The 22,639-nt window shown below is 42.5% G+C and overlaps 1 protein-coding gene across 4 annotated transcripts in view; it reads left to right on the top strand.

Moving 5' to 3' along the window:
- LOC137436499 (ribosomal protein S6 kinase delta-1) overlaps window positions 1–22,639 on the top strand; it is a 283,132-nt gene that overhangs the window by 232,867 nt on the left and 27,626 nt on the right. Inside the window, exons 2-9 of one of the 4 annotated variants that reach the window (XM_068130350.2) lie at window positions 3,575–3,610; window positions 4,543–4,663; window positions 6,573–6,688; window positions 13,505–13,685; window positions 16,096–16,251; window positions 16,329–16,688; window positions 19,744–19,856; window positions 21,667–21,759. In XM_068130350.2, coding sequence (XP_067986451.2) covers window positions 3,575–3,610; window positions 4,543–4,663; window positions 6,573–6,688; window positions 13,505–13,685; window positions 16,096–16,251; window positions 16,329–16,688; window positions 19,744–19,856; window positions 21,667–21,759 — 1,176 coding nt within the window. The remainder of the gene's footprint in view (window positions 1–3,574; window positions 3,611–4,542; window positions 4,664–6,572; window positions 6,689–13,504; window positions 13,686–16,095; window positions 16,252–16,328; window positions 16,689–19,743; window positions 19,857–21,666; window positions 21,760–22,639) is intronic. The other 3 variants (XM_078786048.1, XM_078786046.1, XM_078786045.1) reach the window with 3 other exon arrangements.

Below are 22,639 nucleotides of genomic sequence, written 5' to 3'. Positions count from 1 at the left end.
AAAGCGGGAGGGCCGACGGGAGTTATGGGAGATATGCTGAAGGCAGCGGGAAATTGGGGTGTGAAGAGAATGACAGAGATCTGCAATCTGGTGGTGAAAGAAGGCCGCATTCCAGTGGATTGGGAACTGAGTACCCTCGTCCCTCTATACAAGGGGAAAGGTGACCCTCTGGACTGTGGCTCGTATCGAGCGATAAAGCTATTGGAGCATGGAGTAAAGGTATTGGAAAGCGTGTTGGAGAGGAGGGTAAGGAAGAAAGTGAAGATTGACGAAATGCAGTTTGGATTTATGCCAGGAAGAGGAACGACATACGTGCTTTTTATTGTAAGGCAGTTGCAGGAGAAGTACATGTAGAAGAGGAAGAAGTTGTTTCTTGGGTTTGGTGATCTGGAGAAAGCATTCGATATGGTTCCACGTGAAGTAGTGACATGGGCATTGAGGATGTTAGGAGTGGAGGAATGGTTGATCAGAGTAGTGATGCCAATGTACAAAAGAGCGCGCACACCTGTAAGGATAAAGGACGGGAACAGTGGTGAGTTTGAGGTGAAGGTGGGAGTGCAAAAGGGGTCGGTACTAAGTCCACTACTATTTGTAGCTGTGATGGAGCTGCTGGCTCGGAACGGAAAGGAGGGTTTACCGTGGGAGTTGTTGTATGCAGATGATCTGGTGTTGATTTCAAAAAGTATGGATGGAGTGAAGGAGAAGATGAACAAATGGAAGGAATGTATGGAGACAAAAGCTCTGAAGGTGAATATCGGAAAAACGAAGGTGATGGCAAGTGGTAAAGCATGTGGTGAATTCCATTTATTGTACAATGTGCGCTGAGTGGGTTCATCAAAAATGTAGTGGTTTGAGAGGGTCATTAACCAGTGTGTCAGCTACATTCAAGTGTAAGGTATGCACAGAGGGAGCTGCAGATGGAGTAAATGTTGAGTTGGATCTTGGAGACGGCATGAAGCTGGAAGGTGTGAAAACATTTTGTTACCTAGGAGACATGCTGAATGGAGAAGGTGGATCAGACTCTGCAACGGTTGCTGGATTGAGATGTGCATGGAAGAAGTTTCGGGAACTGAGTGGCATGCTGACGAGGAGGGGAGTGTCGTTGAAGCTGAAGGGAAAGGTGTATGCTGCATGTGTGAGAAGTGTTATGATTTATGGGAGCGAGACATGGGTAATGAACGTAGAGCAGCAACGAAGGCTGGAAAGGGTGGAAATGCGAATGGTTCGGTGGATGTGTGGAGTATCGTTGAGAGAGAGGAAGACAAATGATGAATTGCGAAAGATGATGGGAATAGAGCCTGTGATGGATGCTGTGAAGAGAAACAGTTTGAGATGGTTTGGTCATGTGTTGAGGAAGGATGAAAGTGACTGGTTGAGAAGAGAGATGGAAATGATTGTCGAAGGAAGTAGAGGATGGGGAAGACTGAGAAAGACTTGGCTAAAGATGGTCGAAGAAGAAATGCGGGCAAGGGGGTTAACAAGGGGAGATGCAGAAAATAGGGCAAAATGGAGAAGATTGTCATTGGGACCGCAAGGCTCACCCCCGCTCTTGCAGGGAAAATGGCCTTAAAATGCCTGTTGTAGATATATATATACTTTATATTGTTACGGTTTTCTGCCGCCCTTCCTACCCTTACAAAGGGGAGATTAATCCCCTTGTTCTTTCTCGGCCGGCGTAACCGAGACTTGAAACGCCCCTTCCGGGCAAACGCAAGGTAGTGTTTCGGGACCAAGTCTCGCACGTACCTAAATACCTGCGCCGCCACGGAAGCGGGGAAGCAAGCCTCGCACCAGCCACGTGTAATTTGAGTACACCGAGCGGATTGCGTACCACGTGGTCCGTGCAGTTTTCCAGTATTGGAACCCGATTCGAGCGGTTCTATTCGTACCACGCTTAGTCAATGATGGAAAACACAGTACGGTCGAATAAAGGAATAACAGGGTTTAATTACTATTATTTACACAATGTACAATTCGGTAGAAAGCAGACACAGAGCAGAACTTAGTCAGTCTTATATTAACCCCAGACACGGGCCTGGTCACACTCACACAGGGGAATTGCAGGTAGGCTGGTGTCCACGCGCTGCCTTGGTCGTCCAGGAACGGCGGCCCGTCGTGCTCTCCACGGTCCTAGCACGTCCCGCGAAGATGGCAAGCATGTGGTGGAAAGGATCCTCGCAGCGCGTCTCTCGAACAAAAGGCAGCAGATGAGGCAGGAAGGCGGGAAGGAATGTACGCGTCTCTCGGCGGCTTTCCACAGCGCGTCGAGTTACCAGCGCGCTATCACTCACGTAACCCAATGCAATAGAGGCTGAGCCTCGAGCTCAACCGAGTGTCACTTTAATACGAGCGCTTATACTTTGTTCATGTGCGTCTTTCTCCGATCTCGTAACTCTCATCAATACGCGCCTCTCCAATAGCTCATAACTCGCTGAACTCGCCGCACTCAACTGCTCACCCCGAACTGCTGCTGGTGGGGGCTTTGCTCAACGGGTTATATGGACACGCCCTGAGCCCTCTCGAACGTTCCCACCATGCCCTGTGACGCATTGCCGCAGCCACTCCCCTTGAGCCCTGATTGGCGGCTTGCGCTTACCGTCGACTTCTTCGCCACCCTCATTCGGTCCCGATTCGACCCGCCAGGCCCGCCTCGTGTCAATTCGCACGAAAAAGCCAAAGGCAGCACAAAGAGGCGTAAGGCAGCATAAGGCAATGGAGGACCTACTCTCATTATTGTACTCAATGCAAGACTAACACAGTAAAAGGACTATTCTCACACATACTATGAAATAACTGAACTATCGCGAGGCTACGTGTTGTTTGTGTGACTAAACTATGAGGAGGAAATTTAACCTTTATTTTACAAAACTCAAAACCGCAACAATATATATGTGTGTGTGTGTGTGTGTGTGTGTGTGTGTGTGTGTGTGTGTGTGTGTGTGTGTGTGTGTGTGTGTGTGTGTGTGTGTGTGTGTGTGTGTGTGTGTGTGTGTGTGTGTGTGTGTGTGTGTGTAATGTTGGCTCATAGGTTATCTTGAATGGCGGTAGGCTACTGACATCATCATTCAAATACGAATCGCTTTTTAAAACTTCTTCCTCGCTGTAGTTGACATTTGTAAACTTCATAGCTGTAGTTGACATTTCTAAACTTCATAGCTGTAGTTGACATTTCTAAACTTCCTCGCTGTAGTTGACATTTCTAAACTTCATAGCTGTAGTTGACATCTATAAACTTGATAGCTGTAGTTGACATTTCTAAACTTCATAGCTGTAGTTGACATTTCTAAACTTCATAGCTGTAGTTGACATTTCTAAACTTCATAGCTGTAGTTGACATTTCTAAACTTCATAGCTGTAGTTGACATCTATAAACTAAGTTTTCTAAATGTAGACATGGTTTCCCTTGAAAGGCTGACAGGGATGATATGATATTTATTGGTGGAAGGCCCTCCTGTCCCTCCTGTCAAGGGCCCATGAAAATAATGTATGTATGCATATATAAAACACAAAAGTATAAACCTCTTATTTGTGTGTGTGTGTGTGCGTGTGTTTTCTCTCATTCTCTTTTTTGCAGATCGTTTCGCGATCAGATTTTGAGAATGTTACCGAGGTACTTGTGTTGTGGTGTTCCTTTTGCATGCAAGTTGTGATGGCGCCTTATAAGCAAATAGCTTATGATGCTGAAATTCCAGGTTCAAATCCCACATAGTGAATTTGCCAATATAATTTATTAATGTCCTCCTAATTGATGTTGATATTGCTTACTGCCCTTGGCCTTGCATGTAGTATTATATGTCAAGCCCCACCATGAGCCTAAGATCGGTGAAAAATGACCCGCATAAAAAAACAATTTATTTATCCATTTTTAAAACAAGTTTGGGTTTCAAGTGTTTTTTGAGTTTTGAAATGAGAATGTTTCACACAGTGAAGGACAACACTGATGTCTTAAATTTTATGCAATATTTACCCCCACCCCAACTCTCCCTTATCCCACCTGTAATATTTTCTTCCCCATTAAGCCCACCTAACCCAACCCCCTCACTTCCTCCCCTCCTCTTCTCCTTTCCAGTTGATTCATTCCCTTGCTTTTTTTTGTCCGACTGTTACCCCACTGCCACACATTCACCTCTTTACCCTCCTCTCCTCGCTCTTCCGTGAGCCTCGACCTAATATAAGCAAAAATACAATTGAAGAGTGAAACGTTATATTATCGTATTGGTAAACTTGTATCATTTCGTGTCTTTTCTTGGCTTTTTAAATACCTTGCTTAAATGAATGAGGTGCGTCATCGATGATTTATCATCTCTTTGCATTTTCTGTCGTGCTGGCATCGAGTACAAGCTTCCCGAAATGCTTATCCTGTGGATTTGCTGTTCTGTTTTGCTGTGACTCTCTTTTTCCAATTCCCTGTTTAGAATCACATCTCATCATTTCTGTCTGTCCCTTTTTTTTTTCCACTTTCTTTTCTTTCTGTTTTTTTTCTCTACATATGTCTTCCTTCCCTTTTGCCCACATTTCCACTTCGGAAATCATCTGGCTTAGCTCGTAATTTGGAAACGTTGCCGGGATGTGAAGAGGTTACACAAAGCGCTCTTCACCATTTCTAACCAACTGCGGAACGACCTGATGATTTTTCCCCCATTCTCTAAAACAAGGTCTTTTGGTAAGAACCAACCGTTTTTTCGTGTGCATGAGCCAAACTCCTCTTTGTACATCCTTCCTGACACTACAAAGAAATGAAAGTATGTAAATTCCAGCATTGGGGGTGTGCATGGGGGTGGGGGAGGAGGGGGGGTGAGGAATTGGATATTCTGTTTCTCTCCTTTCCTTGATTCACAATGCAGTTCTCATTCATTATTAAAGAGCACAGCAGATTGGGGACCGATACATCTCTTTCCTCTCTCTCACTAATCCTGTGAAACTTCTCTTGTGTTGAAAATGTGCACCTGTGTACGAATATGTTAGCATGGATTTTCAAAAAGAACATATTCTGCAATCAGGAACATGCACTCGTAATTTTTTTTTTTTAAACAACCACATTTTATACCATTATAACTGTTAAAGGAACTGATGTTGAACACACATTTGAAATTTCTGGGTCCTTGCTTTATCTCGCTTTTCATTCTGGTGTACTTGTGCACTCTGACGGTGATCAAACTGATTATGGGGGAAGAAAAAGGTGTTTGCATCATTCTCTGAGCCTTGTGTTTTTATGATCAACCAATCACAACAATCGATCATTACCTCCGCCAATGAGGGTGGATGAAGGTTATGTTTTCACTCCTGTCTGTCTGTCTGTTTATTTGTGAACAGAATATTTGTGGATGTTGTGGATGTTGTGGACGTGGATGTTGTCGATGTCAAAAAGTTTTCAATGGATTCAGGCAAAAGTTGGTGGAGAGGTTGGGTGTGTGACAAGGATGAAATGATTAGATTTTGGTGAAGATCTAGATCTGGATCTGGATCTGAGAATTCTTAAAGTGATTCTTCACCATTTAGAGATAGGGCCAAAAGCACGATATCTCAAAAGGTTATGGACAGATTCGGACAAATTTGGTGGACAGGTTGGGTGTGTGACATAGACGAATCGATTCGATTTCAGTGAAGATTCAAATCCGGATATGAGAATTTTTAAAGTGACTCTTCCCCATTGAGAGATGGTGCTAAAAATTATATACAGCATATTCCAAAAAGTTATGGATGGATGAGTTGGTCAGCTGACAAGAACAAGCCGATGAGATTTTGGGACAGGTCCGCATCCAGATCAGACCTATCAGTGGGATACAAAACGTAAACTGTTCAGCCTGGTGGATGTATGCGCTCTACCGAGTACCATTCTAGTTATTTGTGTTTTGATTTATGTTAAATCAAAAGCCTGGTGTTGGCTTAGCGGTTAGGGTGCCGGCTTGGGATCCTAGGATCCTGGGTTCAAATCCCGGTCGATAGCTGAATTCACGCCAGGGGGGTTGACTCAGCCTGTCATCTTTCCGAGGTCGGCAAATTGAGTACCAGTTCATTGTGTGTCGCAAGAGGCGACTAACAGGGTTGGCGGCAGGAAGACCATCTGGCCATAAAGCGTTGCTTCAAAAAAGGGGTCCACGATGCCCGAAAAAGGCCAACCCCTGCTCTGCGGGGAAAAATGGCCTCTAAAGGTGGTTCATTTATGTTAAATCAAGAAGATTAACTTTATTGTTAAGTGGTGTGCTTTCATTCTTGTCCTTTATTCCTTGATTTGATAATCTTTTGTTCCTCTTGAATAGTATAAAGTGTTTGGCCAAAGATACAATTTTTAAACATTCCTGCAGTAGCTGATCCTGGAGAAAAGGGGAGGTTTCCTCTGGTACCTGATCATGCAAAGTGATGCCATTTGTTCTCTGCGCCAGCAGATTAATGCTAATTTTATGAGAATTTTATTTCATGGAGTTGTAGGGTTTTAAGAAGCCCCCTGATATGTTTAGTGTCGATGCCATGATAGATGCTGTTCTTGTTTGGTTTTTACTTTAATTTTCTTTATATATTTGCATTTTACATATTTTTCTTTACATATTTGCTAACACAGCAATATCCTTCAGGACGATTCGACGAGCACGTAATCGAGGAAAGGAGGCAACAGGCTGAGGACTTGCTACAGTACTCAGTCACTGTGCCAAAACTGCACAACAGTTCAGAACTGAAGGACTTTTTCAAGGTTGAGCATTCTCCCCTACCAACTCCATGATGTTTACTGTCCTCTATTTCATAGCGTGCGTCATTGAAGTGCTAATTCAGCTTAAAACTTGATTTTCGATTCCTGGCTTTCGGTCTGTTTAGCATATTAATAAGATTGCTTGTTTGATGACATTATGATTCGATTTAAAGGTTTGAGTCACTCGTTAATTTGTTTACATATTTTTATTTAGCCACCAAGCGGACGTCCGGCTTCTTTAGCTTCTACTCGGAAATGACTGGACGCATTTATTTCTTATTTTGCACATGTTTGCAATAATGTCTGAACATTGGGCATGTCAATTTTTTTTTTTGGGAGATTGGAGCCAAAAGTCATAGGATCGATGATTCATTTTCAGAATTTTGGCAATAAAATTTTTTTGGGAGAATATAACAGGATTGTATGTGTTTCAGAACTATTGTTTGTTACCCAACGCACGTGAAGAAAAATGCTTGGTTAAGCAATTGTTTCACTGTCTGTCTGTCCATCCATCTACAAATGTCAGTTTATGATCGAGAAACACCTTAATTTCAATTGAATGTTATATTTTGATCATGAATCGGAATATGAATCAGACAACAAACCTGTGGTTTTGCTTTGGCTCTGAATTAGTGCTGATCGCACATTCGCAGAGAGGATGACATAATTGTTTTAGTCTGTCTGCCTGTCTGGCATTCATACAGAATTGAAAATCATTTTAAAAAGGAAACTTACTGTTTTTAAAGACATCATAAAAGATACAAACAACAGGCATGAAGAACTGATGTTACTTGTTGTTGTTGTTGTTGCTGTATAGCCTTGGACAGTTCTCTCGAACAAGCCCACGACACAGACACAGCCGATCAATCTCCCAGGAGCGACCCAGAGATCCACCACATCCGGGATGGTCATCCCCGCCTTCACTAAGTCAGGGCCACAACATAATTAGAGAGAGAGGGAGAGAGAGAGAGTGAGAGAGTCAAGGCCAGTGAGAAGAGGGAAAGGGCCGGTCCATTGGGATCGATCGGTACTCTGTCCGTGACCGTGTTTGTCTGATGAATCCTGGTAGCAGGGAAGAATGGGGAAGATTTGGCTCCCGACTTGCATTGGAGGGTACAACCACCATGAAGAGGTGTCCCCAATGGTTGTTGATGTAACATGTTAAACTAGAAAGAGCAAAATCAGAGATTGCAGACACTTGCCAGGGTGTGTTTTCAGTGGTTTTTAAGGCTTTGGTGTTAAAACAAATATGGCGGCCGAACCACGTGACCGATGACGTCATAATTATTATTATTTTTTCTCCAGCAATTTATCCCGAGATGACACTCAAGAAACTTCTTCTTGATCGGATGAAGTTTTATACTTGTCGAATTATGACGTCATAATGGAGACACCTATGACATTATCATTAACATTTTATTCCCCATTGAGAGTTCTTTACAATGAGCCATGTCTCAATTTTTTCTATGCAGTGCTTTTGGAGATATATAGGTGCAAATATTTTCGGTTTTTCCAAGATGGCGCCCATACCATGTGACCTATGATGTCACAATTATCCTTAAAAAATTCTTAAATCATAATTTGATTTAAAATAAATTTGACTTAAATTTGATTTGACTTAAACTAAAATTTGACTTAAATCATAAAAATTCTTAAATCATGGATTTGCACCTGTAGTGAAAATTTCCTCTCAATCAGACCAATGGTTGCAGAGAAAATCATTTATTCTGTGTGGACGAACAAACAAACAGACAGACAAATGAAAAATCACTCGGAGAGAAACACTTGGGCAAAACAGAACAAAGTAGAATGGCACTCAGAGCATCCTTTTGACCTCAAAAATAATTAGTCGTTGAATTCAGTGACCTAATATGCTAATAGTCTTCAAAGTTTAAGTTAATCGGATTAAAATTGACAATTTTAGAAACCTGGCCTATTTTGACCTTTTGGCCTGTTGACCTCAAAAATAGTTGGTGGTTGGTTTCAGTAAGCTGATATGCAAATCCTATTCAGTGTTCAAGTCCATCAGATGAAAATTGAGGATTTTAGAAATTTGAAGAAAAAGGGGTTGACCTTTGGTGTATGTTGACCTTTTGGCCTCTGCTGATCTCAAAAATAGTTGGTGGTTGAATTCAGTTAGCTGATATGAAAATCATATTCAAATTTCAAGTCAATGGGATGAAAATTGAGGATTTTAGAAATTTGAAAAAAGTGGTTGACCTTTGGCCGATGTTGACCTTGTCACCTATGTTGACCTCAAATAGTTGATGGTTGAATTCAGTAAGCTGATATGTAAATCCTATTCAAATTTCAAGTCAATCGGATGAAAATTGAGGATTTTAGAAATTTGAGAAAAGTGGTTGACCTTTGGCCTATGTTGACCTTGTGACCTTTTGAGCTCAAAAATAAATAGGATTTTGTTGGACCACAAACTCTACCATTTGAAGTTTTGTGAAGATCGGTTTAAAATTGTGACCTGCAGGCAAGTATAAGTGAGCGGACAGACAAACAAACAAACACACACAAACACACAAACCGGAGTGATCAACATACTTGTCAATTTTTTTTTTTTTGCCAGGTAACAAACGGACTCAAATGCAATACCTTATCCTCAGGGGAAGGTAATAAGGTGGTGTATAAGGCACTGGCATCCAAAGCGTTAAACTTCTATATATATTTTTTCTACGACCTTTATAATCTATTTTATTAGCCCGTTCCCCACTCAGCGGGAGACGGGGTTTTGCAATCACGCCTGTGTGTCTGTGTGTCTGCCTGTGTGTTTGTCTGGGCCATGACTTTTTTTTACCATTTGAGCTTTTGTCATTAAATTTTCAACAAAGCTTTATTATGAGACGATGGAGGAGACAAATTAAGCATTTTGTCAAAAGGTCAAAGGTTAGCATCACATAAAATCATCAATTTCACCATTTAGTATCCCATTGACCTGAAATTTTAAGAATTTTCATATTGGGTCACCGATTTGGTTCACCATTCAAAAGCTAGAAGCCAATTGTTCTTTTGTTTTTTGTTTTTTTTAGATCAAAAGGTCAAGGATGCATAAAATCGTCGCTTTCTATCTGATTTACTTGAAATTTGAGCAGGGTTTGCATGTTGAGTTACTGAAGCATATGGCTTTTGAGTTCAAAAGGTCAAGATCGCCTAAAATCGGATTTTGTTTTTGCATTTTTTAGCTGTTCTAGTCATGTTTGTTTAGCATACTGAAGAAGAAGAAGTCTGAATACAAAGCTGCTATGGATGGCCTTTGCATCTTCAGATGGTTTTTTAGTTTCAGTTGAATTAGGCCTATGAACTTTAACACTATGTGGGGTAAGGTGTTTTATGACCTCTTTAGTTGTTATATGCTTTCCAATCTCGCCATCAACACACAACTTTGGATTGTTTTTTTTTATTTATCCATTTTACAATCTCTGCTGGCAACATGCAACTTTTAGTGATTTATTTATTTATACTGTGCAGCCGGGCACTGACATTTGTGGTCCCAACATTTGCGGAATCTGCGGTTTATAAATTGTGACCTGCATAAATTTGGCGTTCCAATGGATATCGAAGCTGATACACCGGGAAAACATCACAGATCCGTCGGAAAGCGTCCGTTAAAAAACTCGTAAATGCATATGTAAAAAAAAACAAAAAAAAAAACAACCTCAATCAATATCTAGCATTTGAAAATTGTAATTTCTGTAACTGTAAATTGTGAAATAGAAATCCCAATGAGAATTTACGTAAAAACTGTAAACAAATAAGTAAATAAAGAAAAAGTAAGTAAATAAAGAAAAAAAACCCTGAATTTATATCTTCCAGCAGGTTGGGGATGCTTGCCTATAATCAAAAAGCTTCTTTTTATTATGTACCTACGTATGAAGCACGGTTTGTTATTGCTTGTATATATTGTTATGAATTTGGGTAGAGCAATATCTAGAGCCAGATAGATCTGAATAGGTAACGTGCTTCGACTGTCGCGATAGGGAATCTACCTTGTAATAAGTTCTATGGTTAGCCCGGTTTATCGGTATAAGCTGTATTGATGTCCCCGCTACGAGGGAGCAGGGCGTGCTAAATAGTGCAGGGATTATGGATAAGATTCCTTTGTTCGTCGTCCCCTCTGTCGTCAAACCTGTGTCCCTTATGGCAACGCACACATATAAACACTTAGGTCCTTGGTGCACACATTAATTAGTTCCCTTCCCTTACAATGACCTTGGAAGAAAACGGGCAGGAAGCCAGGCCGGGGCACTGCCGATGGGGCCGCAGCCAGCCACACCACCAGCTGGCCTAGCAACCAGCCTCGTGGCAGGCTGGGAACCACGCCCAGGAGGACTGTTGATTGGTCCATAGGAGGAACAGGGAACTGCCCCATGATTGGAAGGAAGGGAAGGACTGGTGGTTGGCCACGAGGGTGGCGTGACATGGTGGCGGGAAGCACTTGGCCAATGATAAAGGACCAGCGCATTGAGAACCTTCGAGAGGTCGAGAGACGAGGGTGCTGATTGGGAGGGGGGGGGGGCGAGCAAGACTTGACGACACGCGAGGTGACAAAGGATGCGCGGCACGACATTTTGTCTCTTAGCTCTTAGCTCTTGGCTCTCTCTCGCCTCTTCGTGCTGGACCCATCTCCCTTCATGTGAAGATTGACCCTTTTTGCTTGTGCTCTCTGTGCTGGGATTGGAGATCGCGTTCTTTGTGGTGCGTGGTGCTTGGAGCGGTCCTTCTCGGTGCTTTCGGAGCTTGGAGTGGTGCTGGGGCCTCGTGTGCGATCGACTCGGAGCTTGGAGCGGTGCGGGCCGCGCGGGGCTTGGCCAAGCGTGCGAGCGAGGCGGGCGGAGGGTTCCTCCGCGCCGGAGCTCGGAGCCGTGTTGAACGGCGGATACTGCACTACAGACAGATAAGGCCGCACCCCACAGAACATTACACGACAAGACATTTCTTTTCGTAATTCAGTCCTTGTTCGTTTCTGAAGTGAGGTGTGCGGGATCCCGATTTAGGACCGTTATTTATCTTCCGTCGCGTTCTCTTGTTCTCGGGTTCCGAAATAAACATGTTTCTTTTTGTGCATTGAACTCGGGTTTCATTTGAGTTGCTTTCCTCCAGAGTCGGAGTTGCCGTCGGGGCTGAAGGTAATCTCTTCCGCTTCTTCTTCTTCCCTTCTTTCTCCCGTGCTTTTACAGCAAAATCCGTATTTGGTCGTTGCCTCCATTAAAGCCGTTCGGTCTTCCGCCGTCCCTGGTGTTAACCGATTCGCGCAACAATATATATATATATACACAAAGAATTAAGTTAAGCACCCCCCCCCGTTTTTTTACAACCTCGCACATTACAAGTTTGTTGTCGTCAAAACAGTGTAATATACCCATGATATTGCTATATTTTCTGGAGAAGTGATATTATGGTCACATAAAAACATAACAATCATGCCGTTTTCAATATTTTATTCTGAATAATTTAAGGTGAATTTTTTTGGGAATTTTAGGCATATTTTCACCTCAATTTAAGTATGGAGCTATAGGTCCATCACGGACAGTGTGGATGACGTTTATGTTTTCTAACGTACAGTCATTGTTCTGAGAAGACCTCTAGCGATCTTTGCGTCAATAACGTGTGTAGGACCCACGTGATCGGATCACTGACTCAACCAATCACTTTTTTTCACTTTGATCACTCAATTTCATCAATGGATAATTGCTAATGTCATACCAATCATTATTTGATCTCACATACCTTAGAATATATGCCAATGTATACATATACACAAAGAATATATATTAGGGGGTGCTTACCCTAATTCGTTGTGTAGGGGTGCTTAACTTAATTCTTTGTGTATATATATATATATATATATATATATATATATATATATATATATATATATATATATATATATGCAGAAGTATGTATATTATAATAGATAATTAGATAATTTAGATAATTATCTAAATATCTATAAAGCTCAGTTGAATTTTTGCTACACCAAATAACAGTGAAACGGAGTTGAGTAACAGGGTGAAAATTCTACAGATGCTGTGATAAATAACTACCTCTGTCGGTTTGAATGTTTGAAAGAGAATGGACGTCTGGATCAATTTTTGAATTAAATTTAAATCCCGATTTATATATGTATAAACGCGAGTTGTCTGTGTGTGTGTCCGCGTTTTATTCAGAGATGGCTGAACGGGTCTTCATCAAACTTTGAGAGGTTCATCAGTGAGTGCCTGGGAGTGTTTTAGGCAAAAACAAACAAATTTTTTTTTTTAATATAGTTCGTTTTTTTAGAGTTCAAAAAAATGAAAAAAAAAAAAAATCGCTCGATAGTGCCGAAGCCTTTTTCAATGAATGACAGTTATATACAAGTACACATTCGCATTAATAAATACAAAACAATTTCCAGACATTTGAATACAAATAAATCAAACAATTCCGGAAGTGTACGAATTTTGTAGTATGGCTTTTTCTTCCTCTTCTTCCTGATCGGCATCACACTTAACTCAGAAACGTGAGCCACTCCCCTTCCTCTCCTGCCTCCCCCCTCCCCTCCCCTTCTCTCCCCCCTCCTCCCCCCCTCTCCCCACCCTTCCCCCCTCCTTCTCCCCTCCTTCCCCCTCCCCTTCCCCCCTCCCCTATATTATATTGTTTAACAGTCAAATAAAATGAGCTCCTTTGTGAGAGCTATCTCTTGCCAATTGCTGACCTTGCCTCCTTTTATACAATAAACCATATTGTTAAACCAAGCATGAATTCAAGAAGCAGATAACAATCATTTATTAATTGTTTAGATAATTTACAAATGTACTTGCTGGTGTGCAGGGTTGTGTGAAACGGGACCCGGCTCTCCAAGCTAAACGACGTGCTCGTGAGAAATTGAGCCTCCCATTGGAGAAAGTTAGCCTGGATGTCCCTGTGCCAATTCGACTATCACCAACACCAAGTCTTGCCCATGAAGTCGACTCACTTGGTGGACTCATCGAGCAACCACTGATTCCTTTAGGTGAGAAGCAAATTGAGCTGGAGGTCACCACTGCATCACTCTATTATGGTAAATTGTTTTTGTTAAAGTTTTAATAGTGAAGATGCAATAAATAAAATGCTGTCAATCTTGTAGTGTTCTACATGTACCAATACATGATCAGAAAGCATAAGGGGCATTTCTTTGGCATTTCAGCTCTTTTATCTCATCGTTTGTTTGGATAGCCTTGTGTTGGCTTAGCAGTTAGGGTGCTGGCTCGGGATCCTAGGATCCTGAGTTTGAATCGGTCGATCGTTGAATTAACGCCATGGGGGTTGACTCAGCCTGTCATCCTTCCGAAGTCGGCAAATTGATTACTAGCTTGCTGGGATGAATGATCCGGGTGTGTACCCCGGTTTAGAATAGGTACACCATATCCCTGCACGTTGTAATAGGCGACTAAAGGGTTGGCGTCAGGAAGGGCATCCGGCCATAAAAACATTGCCTCATAAAGGGAAACCATGATGATTGTCATGGGGCTCACAAGGCTAACCCCCCGCTCTAGCAGGGAAAATGGCCTTAAAAAGGGAATATTTTTTTAAATCTCATTGTTTGGATGAAGCGCTTGCAGGTTTTTATCAATAGCAAAATCCCAAGCAACACTTAAACCAACTACCATATGGTTATGAGTTCAGGGGGACTGCGCGGGGCTCACAAAGGGTGGTTCGGACCCGTTACTCAACTTCCGACCCTGAAGCTGACAAGCCACAGATAACTCCACGATCCGACAGGTTGAAGAAAAGGGCACCGTCTAAGGAGGCTAAATCTCCCACGTCCCCACGCCAAAGATCGTGTTACCTTCCTGGTGACTTAGCCCCTCCCAGATTGGGAACAGTGCTCGCGACTTCCCACCTTGTCTATTTATTATGTACGGCCGAGTGAAACCGTTTGCGGGGCATCTGCTACCAAGTGCAGCGAATCACTGTGGTATAACTTCCCGTCTATTTATTATGTATGCTATGTCTAACCAATGGGGAAATAGACAATCAAGCAGGTTGGAAACAGTTTATAGAGATTAAAGGTATGTATTTACAAGCAATATTCACAAGTGATGCAGTGCCACAGAGAAAGCACTTAGCTGTTATCGACAGAAGAACCTCTTACACATTATAATCTTATCTACACAAAAGACAAGCACACCTCAATCACTCTGGGAAAATTAGAGTGAAAGAGCGAGAGAGTTTGAGGCATAGGGTTGGCCCCTTGCTCACCTGATGCGAGCCAGCAGGCTCACGTTGGTCCCAAAGTGGAGTGAAGGGAGGGACAGGTAGTAAGGGAATGAGGTTGGTGTGTGTGCAATATGTCGGGAGATGTGCGGCGTATGCAGTGGATGCGGTCGAGGAAAAATGTGGTATGCGTGTCGGTTCCTCGCCCAGATCGGTCAAGAGGGTAATCATTGATATCTCTGTATGGCTTTTTGAGAGCTATTTTGTGCGTCTCAAGTAGATGAATTAGAAAGTAGAAACAGAAAGGGAAGATTGTGTAAGTCAGTATGTAGACCACTGCGTCCCAGGGAATCAGTGCCACTCCCTGTTCTCGGAGCCTTGCTCAGTGTAACTTGTCTGCTACGTCTTTCGGACCAAACAGATAGCTGCTAGCAGGCAGCCTCAATCTCCAGTGGCTATATCTTTTATCGGCCTTGGACGAGGTATGGCTTGGGGGGAGGGGGGAGGAGAGGAAGGGGGAGGGTTCACGGCAGCACTCTTTGACCCCTGCATGCCGCGTCCTCATTGGTGCGCACCGCTTCCTTCCCCGTAGTTATTCAGAGGGTTGGTCATGCAACTGGCGCTCACATGCGCCATCCCTCATAGCTGTTCCGATGGTCAGTCTTGGTGGCGCTGCAGTGGTGCATTGTGGGTAACGCACCAACACAGGAATTACCTTGCAAATGGCGTTGAGGGTGTTTTGTAACGTAATGTGTGTACTGGAATGCATGTTGCGTTGTGTGCATGGTTTGCGCAGTGGGAAGGTACAGGGGAGGAGAGGTTTAAGTGGGTTGGGAAAAGGATTAAAATGAATTGATGGGAGGGATTTGGAAGGGATTAACGAAGAGAGGGATTTTTTTTAGGAAGAAGAGGTTAGAGAGTGAAAGGGTGAGAGTGATTGGAATGGATGGATGAAGAGGGAGATTTGAAAAATGCAGAGAATCACAAAGGGGATAGAATCTGCTAAACACACACAACACATTTTCCCTGTCCCTGTTACGAGGGGAACGCTAACCTAATTAAATGTAATTACTAATGAAAGATCTAACTAAGGATCCCTTATGTGTTGAGTTCGTCACTCCGGCATCTTTTCCATAACTCAACAATATCATTAGAATGAACATTCATTGAGATAAATGTCATTAAAATGATGTCTTTCTTTCTTGTATATCTCTTATCTTTTTCAGAGAACGGATTGTGCATTCCAAAAGAAAATGGTGCTGAGCAGTCAGAAGTGAGCTGTGTGTGTGATGCCAGCAGCAGAACCAGCACTTTGTCATTTACAGAGCCACCCACCAGCCTGTACAACAGACCTGCCACCAAGTTAAAATGTAAAGGCATGGGTGAGGGCCACGTGGGTGTACATGTTGCCTCACATTATATTTTTGTCTGTCCAACTGTGGTATTGCTGTCTGTGCAGTGGGACACCACGTTGTTTGTAGTGTCCAATCCTGCGAGGAGCCTGACCTTCCTGTTTCGTTCCATTCTGGTGGCATGGGATCTGCGGGTGGAGTCACTGGCAGTGGTGGCCCTTTCACCCGTGCCGCTGCATACTTTGAGCAAGTCCGGAGTACAATTGGACGGGGAGGCTGGAGCTGGGTGGAGGGGACAAACGAGCCACGAGGCAATGGTGACAGGTGTTCCTCTCCAGATGGTGGTTACCTGGTTCGAGCCGCACGCCAAATCCAGCAGGCTCTGGAGAAGGAGCAGCAGGCAGACTATGAAGGGGCTTTTGGCCACTATCAGAATGGAGTGGAGGTTCTTCTACAAGGAGTGCAGGGTAGGTTCTGTGTTTGGTGAACCAGAAATGTCCAGAAAGTGGCATGCACCACAACGGACTGATCTACTCTTATCATTGCTCTTCCAATGATCGTGCTTTGTTTAGTATTGTGCAGCAGCATAATGATTTCTGCTATATTTTCAGACATTCAAAGACTGTTTGTGCTCGCAGTGACATCAAGGCAGAAAGAAAGGCATTATAGTAAAATAGATGTACTGTACATATGGGAAATGTAACATTTAGTGTAGGTACCTGTAGTCAGAAGGTAACCATTTAGTTTCCTTCTCAAGATCATCTTGTATGGACTGACTAAGCTCCTCAGATGCCCCTTATTTATCATTTCACATCCTATTGTTCTTTCAGATCTATCCTTGCCGTAGTGCATCATGGGCCTGTTTTTTGGGGGTTTTTTTGTTTGTTTTTTAAACAACCCCGTCACTGACGGTATAACCTCCGTCCACCAAATTCACCCCTGTTTTTTTGGGGGGTTTTTTGTTTTTTTTAAACAACCCCGTCACTGACGGTATAACCTCCGTCCACCAAGTTCACCCCTGTTTTTTTGTCTGTCTGTTTGTGAGCAGGATACCTTCAAAAATTATGGATGGCTTCGGCCAAAAGTTTGGAGACATGTTGGGTGTGTGAGACGGACTAATTCATTAGATTTTGGAGAAAATCTGAATCCAGATCTGGATACTATAATTATTTAAGTGATTCTTCACAATTGAGAGATAGGGCCAAAAACGATATCCTGTATAGCACGATGTCTCAAAAAGTTGTGGACTGGTTATGACAAAACTAGGTGGACGAATTGGTTAGGTAACAAAAACTAGCCAATTCGATTTTGGTTAATGTCCGGATCCAGATCCAGCGTCTTAGTTTGAAACAAAACTTAAACTGTTCAGCCTGGTGGAGGTATGTGCTCTACTCAGTGCCGTTCTAGTTTACTTTCGTTTTCCCCGTCTATCAGCCTGCCTCCCCTTTTTTGTCTTTATTTTTTTTTCCTTTTTATTTTTGGCTCCCTTATGTAGGCCTATACAATTACTGTATTACTTTAGTGAATTCCATACTAGATTTATTACGATACTGGATAAATTATTACTATAATTCATGGACCGGTGTTTGTGTGTTTGTTTGTTGTGTGACTTCTCCTACAGTTGTGGCTCAAATACATCCAGACTTACTACATAGGATCAGCATGCATGACCCCAACTAGTGTATATAGGTGTTTTTATCTTTACCGGTGGTATTGAGGATGGGGGTGGGGTGATGTGGGGTGGCAAAGTCTATATGTAAATGTGTATTGTGTAGCGCTGCCTCCAGGTGGGAGACGGTATTACAAGTCCTACCCTTTACAGTACAGTATTCCTGTTCCCACATTTTCCAGGGCAGTGAGGTATTTTGAATTATAAGCAGTAGGCATGTTTTTGCTTCATGCATGCAACATGGATTTTTTTTTTCGGGAGCGTTTGAGGGAGTCATCAGTTGCCTATACACTGCCCAAATAAAGTATGCGTCAGAAGAATGTGTTGCATGCTTAGAACAAGGTCGCCCATAGGGCAGGTACTCTGTTAGTAATACATAATCTGTGACTCCGCCGGATGGCTATGCACATAAAATGTCGTCAAAAATAACATATGGAGACTTTTTGGCCATTGTAGGGGATACAGCACTTCTAAATTCCCACCCTTTACATTGTATTTGTCTGACCATTGGGTAGGACGTGGGGAGGTGCTGCATTGTTGATTTGACCCTGACCAGAAAGTTGTTGCTTCTATTATCAACATATTTGTCAGAATCCCAGAGAGGTCACACTTTTGGGACTTTGCTGATTATTATTTTTTGTACCATATGCAAAGTCAAGGCTCGTGGAATAGCTAGAACACAGAATGGATCAGGGCACAAAAGAACTAAAGGTACAGCAGAAAGAGAGGGGGGAAATGCCAACAGCAGGGCCGAGGGACAAAGTAGACGGAGACGGACAAACAAAGGATGCGGGTAAGAGTGAGGGATAGAGGAGGATGCAGGGGGTAGATAGTCGGCGAAGCCGGTGTTGTGAATGAACGCGTATTATGTTGAAAAGCCAGATTTTGCTGGATCCTTTGAGAATTTTGAAGCTTTGACGCACCAAATCGCTCCATGGAGGCCGCCATCTTGCGGATGCGGAAGTATGCATAAAAAATTGCGAAAAAGTTCAATAGGAGTTTGTTTCACCCGTCTTTGTTTGATTCACAATCTCATGCACCTCTAATTTGTAATTAAAATACTTTAAGACCAACCTCGTTCCCCGGGCCCACACGGGCCCTGGTTATCTTCAACGAAAATCGTCACCAAACACCGGAACCAATGAGATTCGAGCATTTGAAAAAGTATTTCAAAAAAGCTTTTTACCGCGTTTCGGAGGCTGAAAACGGCGTCAAATATTCTAAAATTGACGAAGAATTATTTTTTAGAAATCTCGCGGCCGTAGGGGATAGTTTTTCACGGCTGGAAATATCCGAAGTTGAGACGGAATTCACCGAATTAATCAAGAAGTAAATTTTATAAATTTTAATATCATCCAGAATGCAAATGGTGTCATTTTGAACTAGGTACGGTACCTACTACACCTACCTACGACCAACTACCTAACCTACTGATGCCATAGTGATGGGTAAAATAGTGGCAAGAGGCTTTGGCTTCGCCGGCCCATTGCGGCTTTACAGTAGGGTCATATTATGGATACAGAAATAGTTACCACGGATCTTCCAATATCGAGCCATAAGCTGTATCAGTGTCCATACAGATATTGATTGTGATATTCTTCATTGCACTGTTATTCAGTCAGCTGCAATGTCACCGAAACAGGGAGTGTGGTGGGGGAGATCGGCCTTGCTGTCGCCACAAAATTTCACATCCCACTCAAAGTTAAAGTGACATCTAATAGTCGGGGCCATGTTAACTTGGACATGTTGTCACTGATGATCTTGTCACAGATATGTTTGTTAACTCTTATTTATTGATTTTCTTCTTTATGACACTTTATCCATTCCCTTCCATTGTCTTCTGCTTTTTCCAGCTGATCCTGATCCTGGCAGAAGGGATGCAGTTAAAAGGAAGACTCGACAGTACCTCACACGAGCTGAAGACCTCTTTACAAAACACCTGGACTCTCCCAAAGCACAAACTGTGGTAGTACATCTCTCAAAATGTCCTTTTTGCTTTCAATTTAGTGTATTTCATTTGTATTTGTTCTTCTGAGCATTGATTGGAGTACTGTGTCTATAAGACATTGATCCCTTTGACCTCTGTTGTCGTGTTTACACTGAGGTTGGTGGTTTGAAGTTAGACAAATTAGGTGACGTGTTTCCACTTGAAGACCTCTGTCGGTCCACTGCCTGCAGTGGTTATTACCTCTGCCACCCAAGCTGGACGGAGGTTATGTTTTCACCCATGTTTCTTTGTTTGTCTATCTGTCTATCTGTGAGCAGGATATCTCAAAGTTGTGGACAGATTCGGACGAAACTTTGTGGACAGGTTGGGTGTGTGTTAAGGACGAATTTAATAGATTTTGGAGAGGATCCATTCACCATAAGTTTAAAGTGATTCGTCACCTTTGACAGATATGGCCAAAAACTTTATATAGCACGATATCTCAGAGTTCTGGACTAATTTACACGAAACTTAGGGACAGGCTGGGTGTGTGACAAGGACAAATTGATTTTATTTCCGTGAAGATCTGGATACGCCAATTTTTTTGATGTGATTCTTTACCATTGAGAGATAGGGCCAAAAATGATATAACCACCGTTTAGAGGCCATTTTTACCCGCAGAGCGGGGGTTGGCCTTTTCGGGGACCGTGGTAGTTGTTGTTTTTTGGTCCCCTTTTTGAAGCAATGTTTTACGGCCGGATGCCCTTCCTGACGCCAAACCTTTTTGCCGCCTTCAACGACAAACAGGGAATTACCAGTGAACTTGTACTCAATTAGCCGACCTCGGAAGGATGACAGGCTGAGTCAACCCCCCTGGCATTAATTCGGCGATCGACCGAGATTCGAACCCAAAAAATCCACAAAAGCATTTGACATTTGGTCCACAAACATTTGGTCCATTTGACATTGCCATTTGGTGGACATTTGGTGGACATTTGGTCCACAAAGGGCCAAAAATGATATAAAGCACGATATTTCAAAGCATTGTGGATGGATTCGGACGAGACTTGGTGGAGAGATTATGTGTGTCCCACAGACGAATTGATTCGATTTTGGTGAAGATCAGTATCCGCATCCGGATACGAGAATTTTTTAATTTTCAAGTGATTCTTTACCAGTGAGAGATGGGTGCGAAAAACTATATATAGCAGGATATCTCAAAACATTGTGGACGGGTTATGACAAAATTTGGTGGACGAGTTTGTTAGATGACAAGAACAAGCCAATTAGATTTTGGTTCAGGTCTGGATGTGGATCCAGCCTATCAGTGGGATGCAAAACATAAACTGTTCAGCCTAGCGGATTTATGCGCTCTATTGAGTGCCGTTCTAGTGTATTATGCACATCTTAAAATGTATGTTTGAATGATGCCATAATTACTTATCATCTTGACAGTTGAAGACAAGCCTTTAAGATCTATTCAGGAAAATATGGACCCAACCAGAAATGAATGAATGAATAAATGAACGAATGAACGAATGAACAAGCTGAAATGAAAAACATCAAATTGTCATATAGCATTCGATCATTTAGTGTCCATTTGCATACAAAGTATGTTGCATTGCATATCTCTGCGTGAAAGGTCATCAAATGCCGATCCTCCATTCTCACTTGGCTTATTATTTTTATTTTTTGCCTCCAGATTAAAATTTTATGACTTATTTTGCATCTCTCGTGAACCACAATATAAATTGCGAGGATCTGATGGATGTAAAAAAGAAAAAAAAATTGGTTTCGTAAAGCAAAGTCACAACCATCGAGTGGTTCCTCACCCCTGGCTTCACTGCAGGGTGTCAGCAGTCTGAGGCTCCGGCCCGTGCGAGGCCTGAGTGATTCAGCTGACAAGCTTTCCACCTACAAAATGAAGGCTGCACTTGGCAAGGTAACTCTCCTGGTACATGAATCGTATGGTGGATTTTGGTGTAATCCCTTTGCTGTAATATTATTTACCTGTGTCACACAAAGGAAAAGTAAAAGCACATGGCAGGTAACCTTCAGTTGCTGACCGTAGAACAAGTATTGCTATTGTTGTTCTGCTTTTCTTAAGGTTTAAAATAATATTTCAATTAAAGGTGTGCTTGTCTTGTTCTTATTGAATTAAATGGTTGAAAAGTTATCCAAGATAAATAACAAGTTTGGTGGCCCTGACCTTTTGAGACTTCCACAAGGACCATCATTTTAATTTAACCCTTTGAGTACGGGATTTTTTTTTTGGATAAAAATACCCCCGGTACGGGATTAATTTTGGCCAAAAACCCAATTTTTGAAATCTTAGCTTTTTCACTGTTTTTTCTGCCTAAATCTATAAATCGATGTCACAGAAGATAAAATAATCTCAGACTCAGAATCTGTCAGAACTTTTCCACCTCCACGACGTTTTGTACTAAAATACAGCACACCATTTGAATAAGAGTCATCTTCAGAGCCATCGATGTCTTCAGAGTCACTTGTGGCCATCAAATCCTCTATTAAACATGCGACGCAGTAAGATTTTGTACATTACGAGACGCCATGTTTTTTACAAGAAACCTCAACGCACGTGTACTAAGTTCACACCGCCAAAACACATGCAGCAGACGATCCAACTGACTTGTGCTGCCGTCTGCACTAAGCCAGAGTAACTATAAACAATCTCCAGGCAGTAGTTCAGTGTATAAATTCAATGCAACCACGTACTGACGATCTATTTATAGGTATAGTCGATGACGTGCAGTAACGTCATTCGTACACAAAACTTTTTCACGGGTTGCGGCACTGGACGT

This window comes from Myxine glutinosa, chromosome 1 (genome assembly GCF_964187855.1).
Source record: "Myxine glutinosa chromosome 1, kmMyxGlut1.1, whole genome shotgun sequence".
Taxonomy (NCBI): domain Eukaryota; kingdom Metazoa; phylum Chordata; class Myxini; order Myxiniformes; family Myxinidae; genus Myxine; species Myxine glutinosa.
Note: the sequence above shows the minus strand (reverse complement) of the source record. Positions and strands in the feature narration are given on the sequence as shown.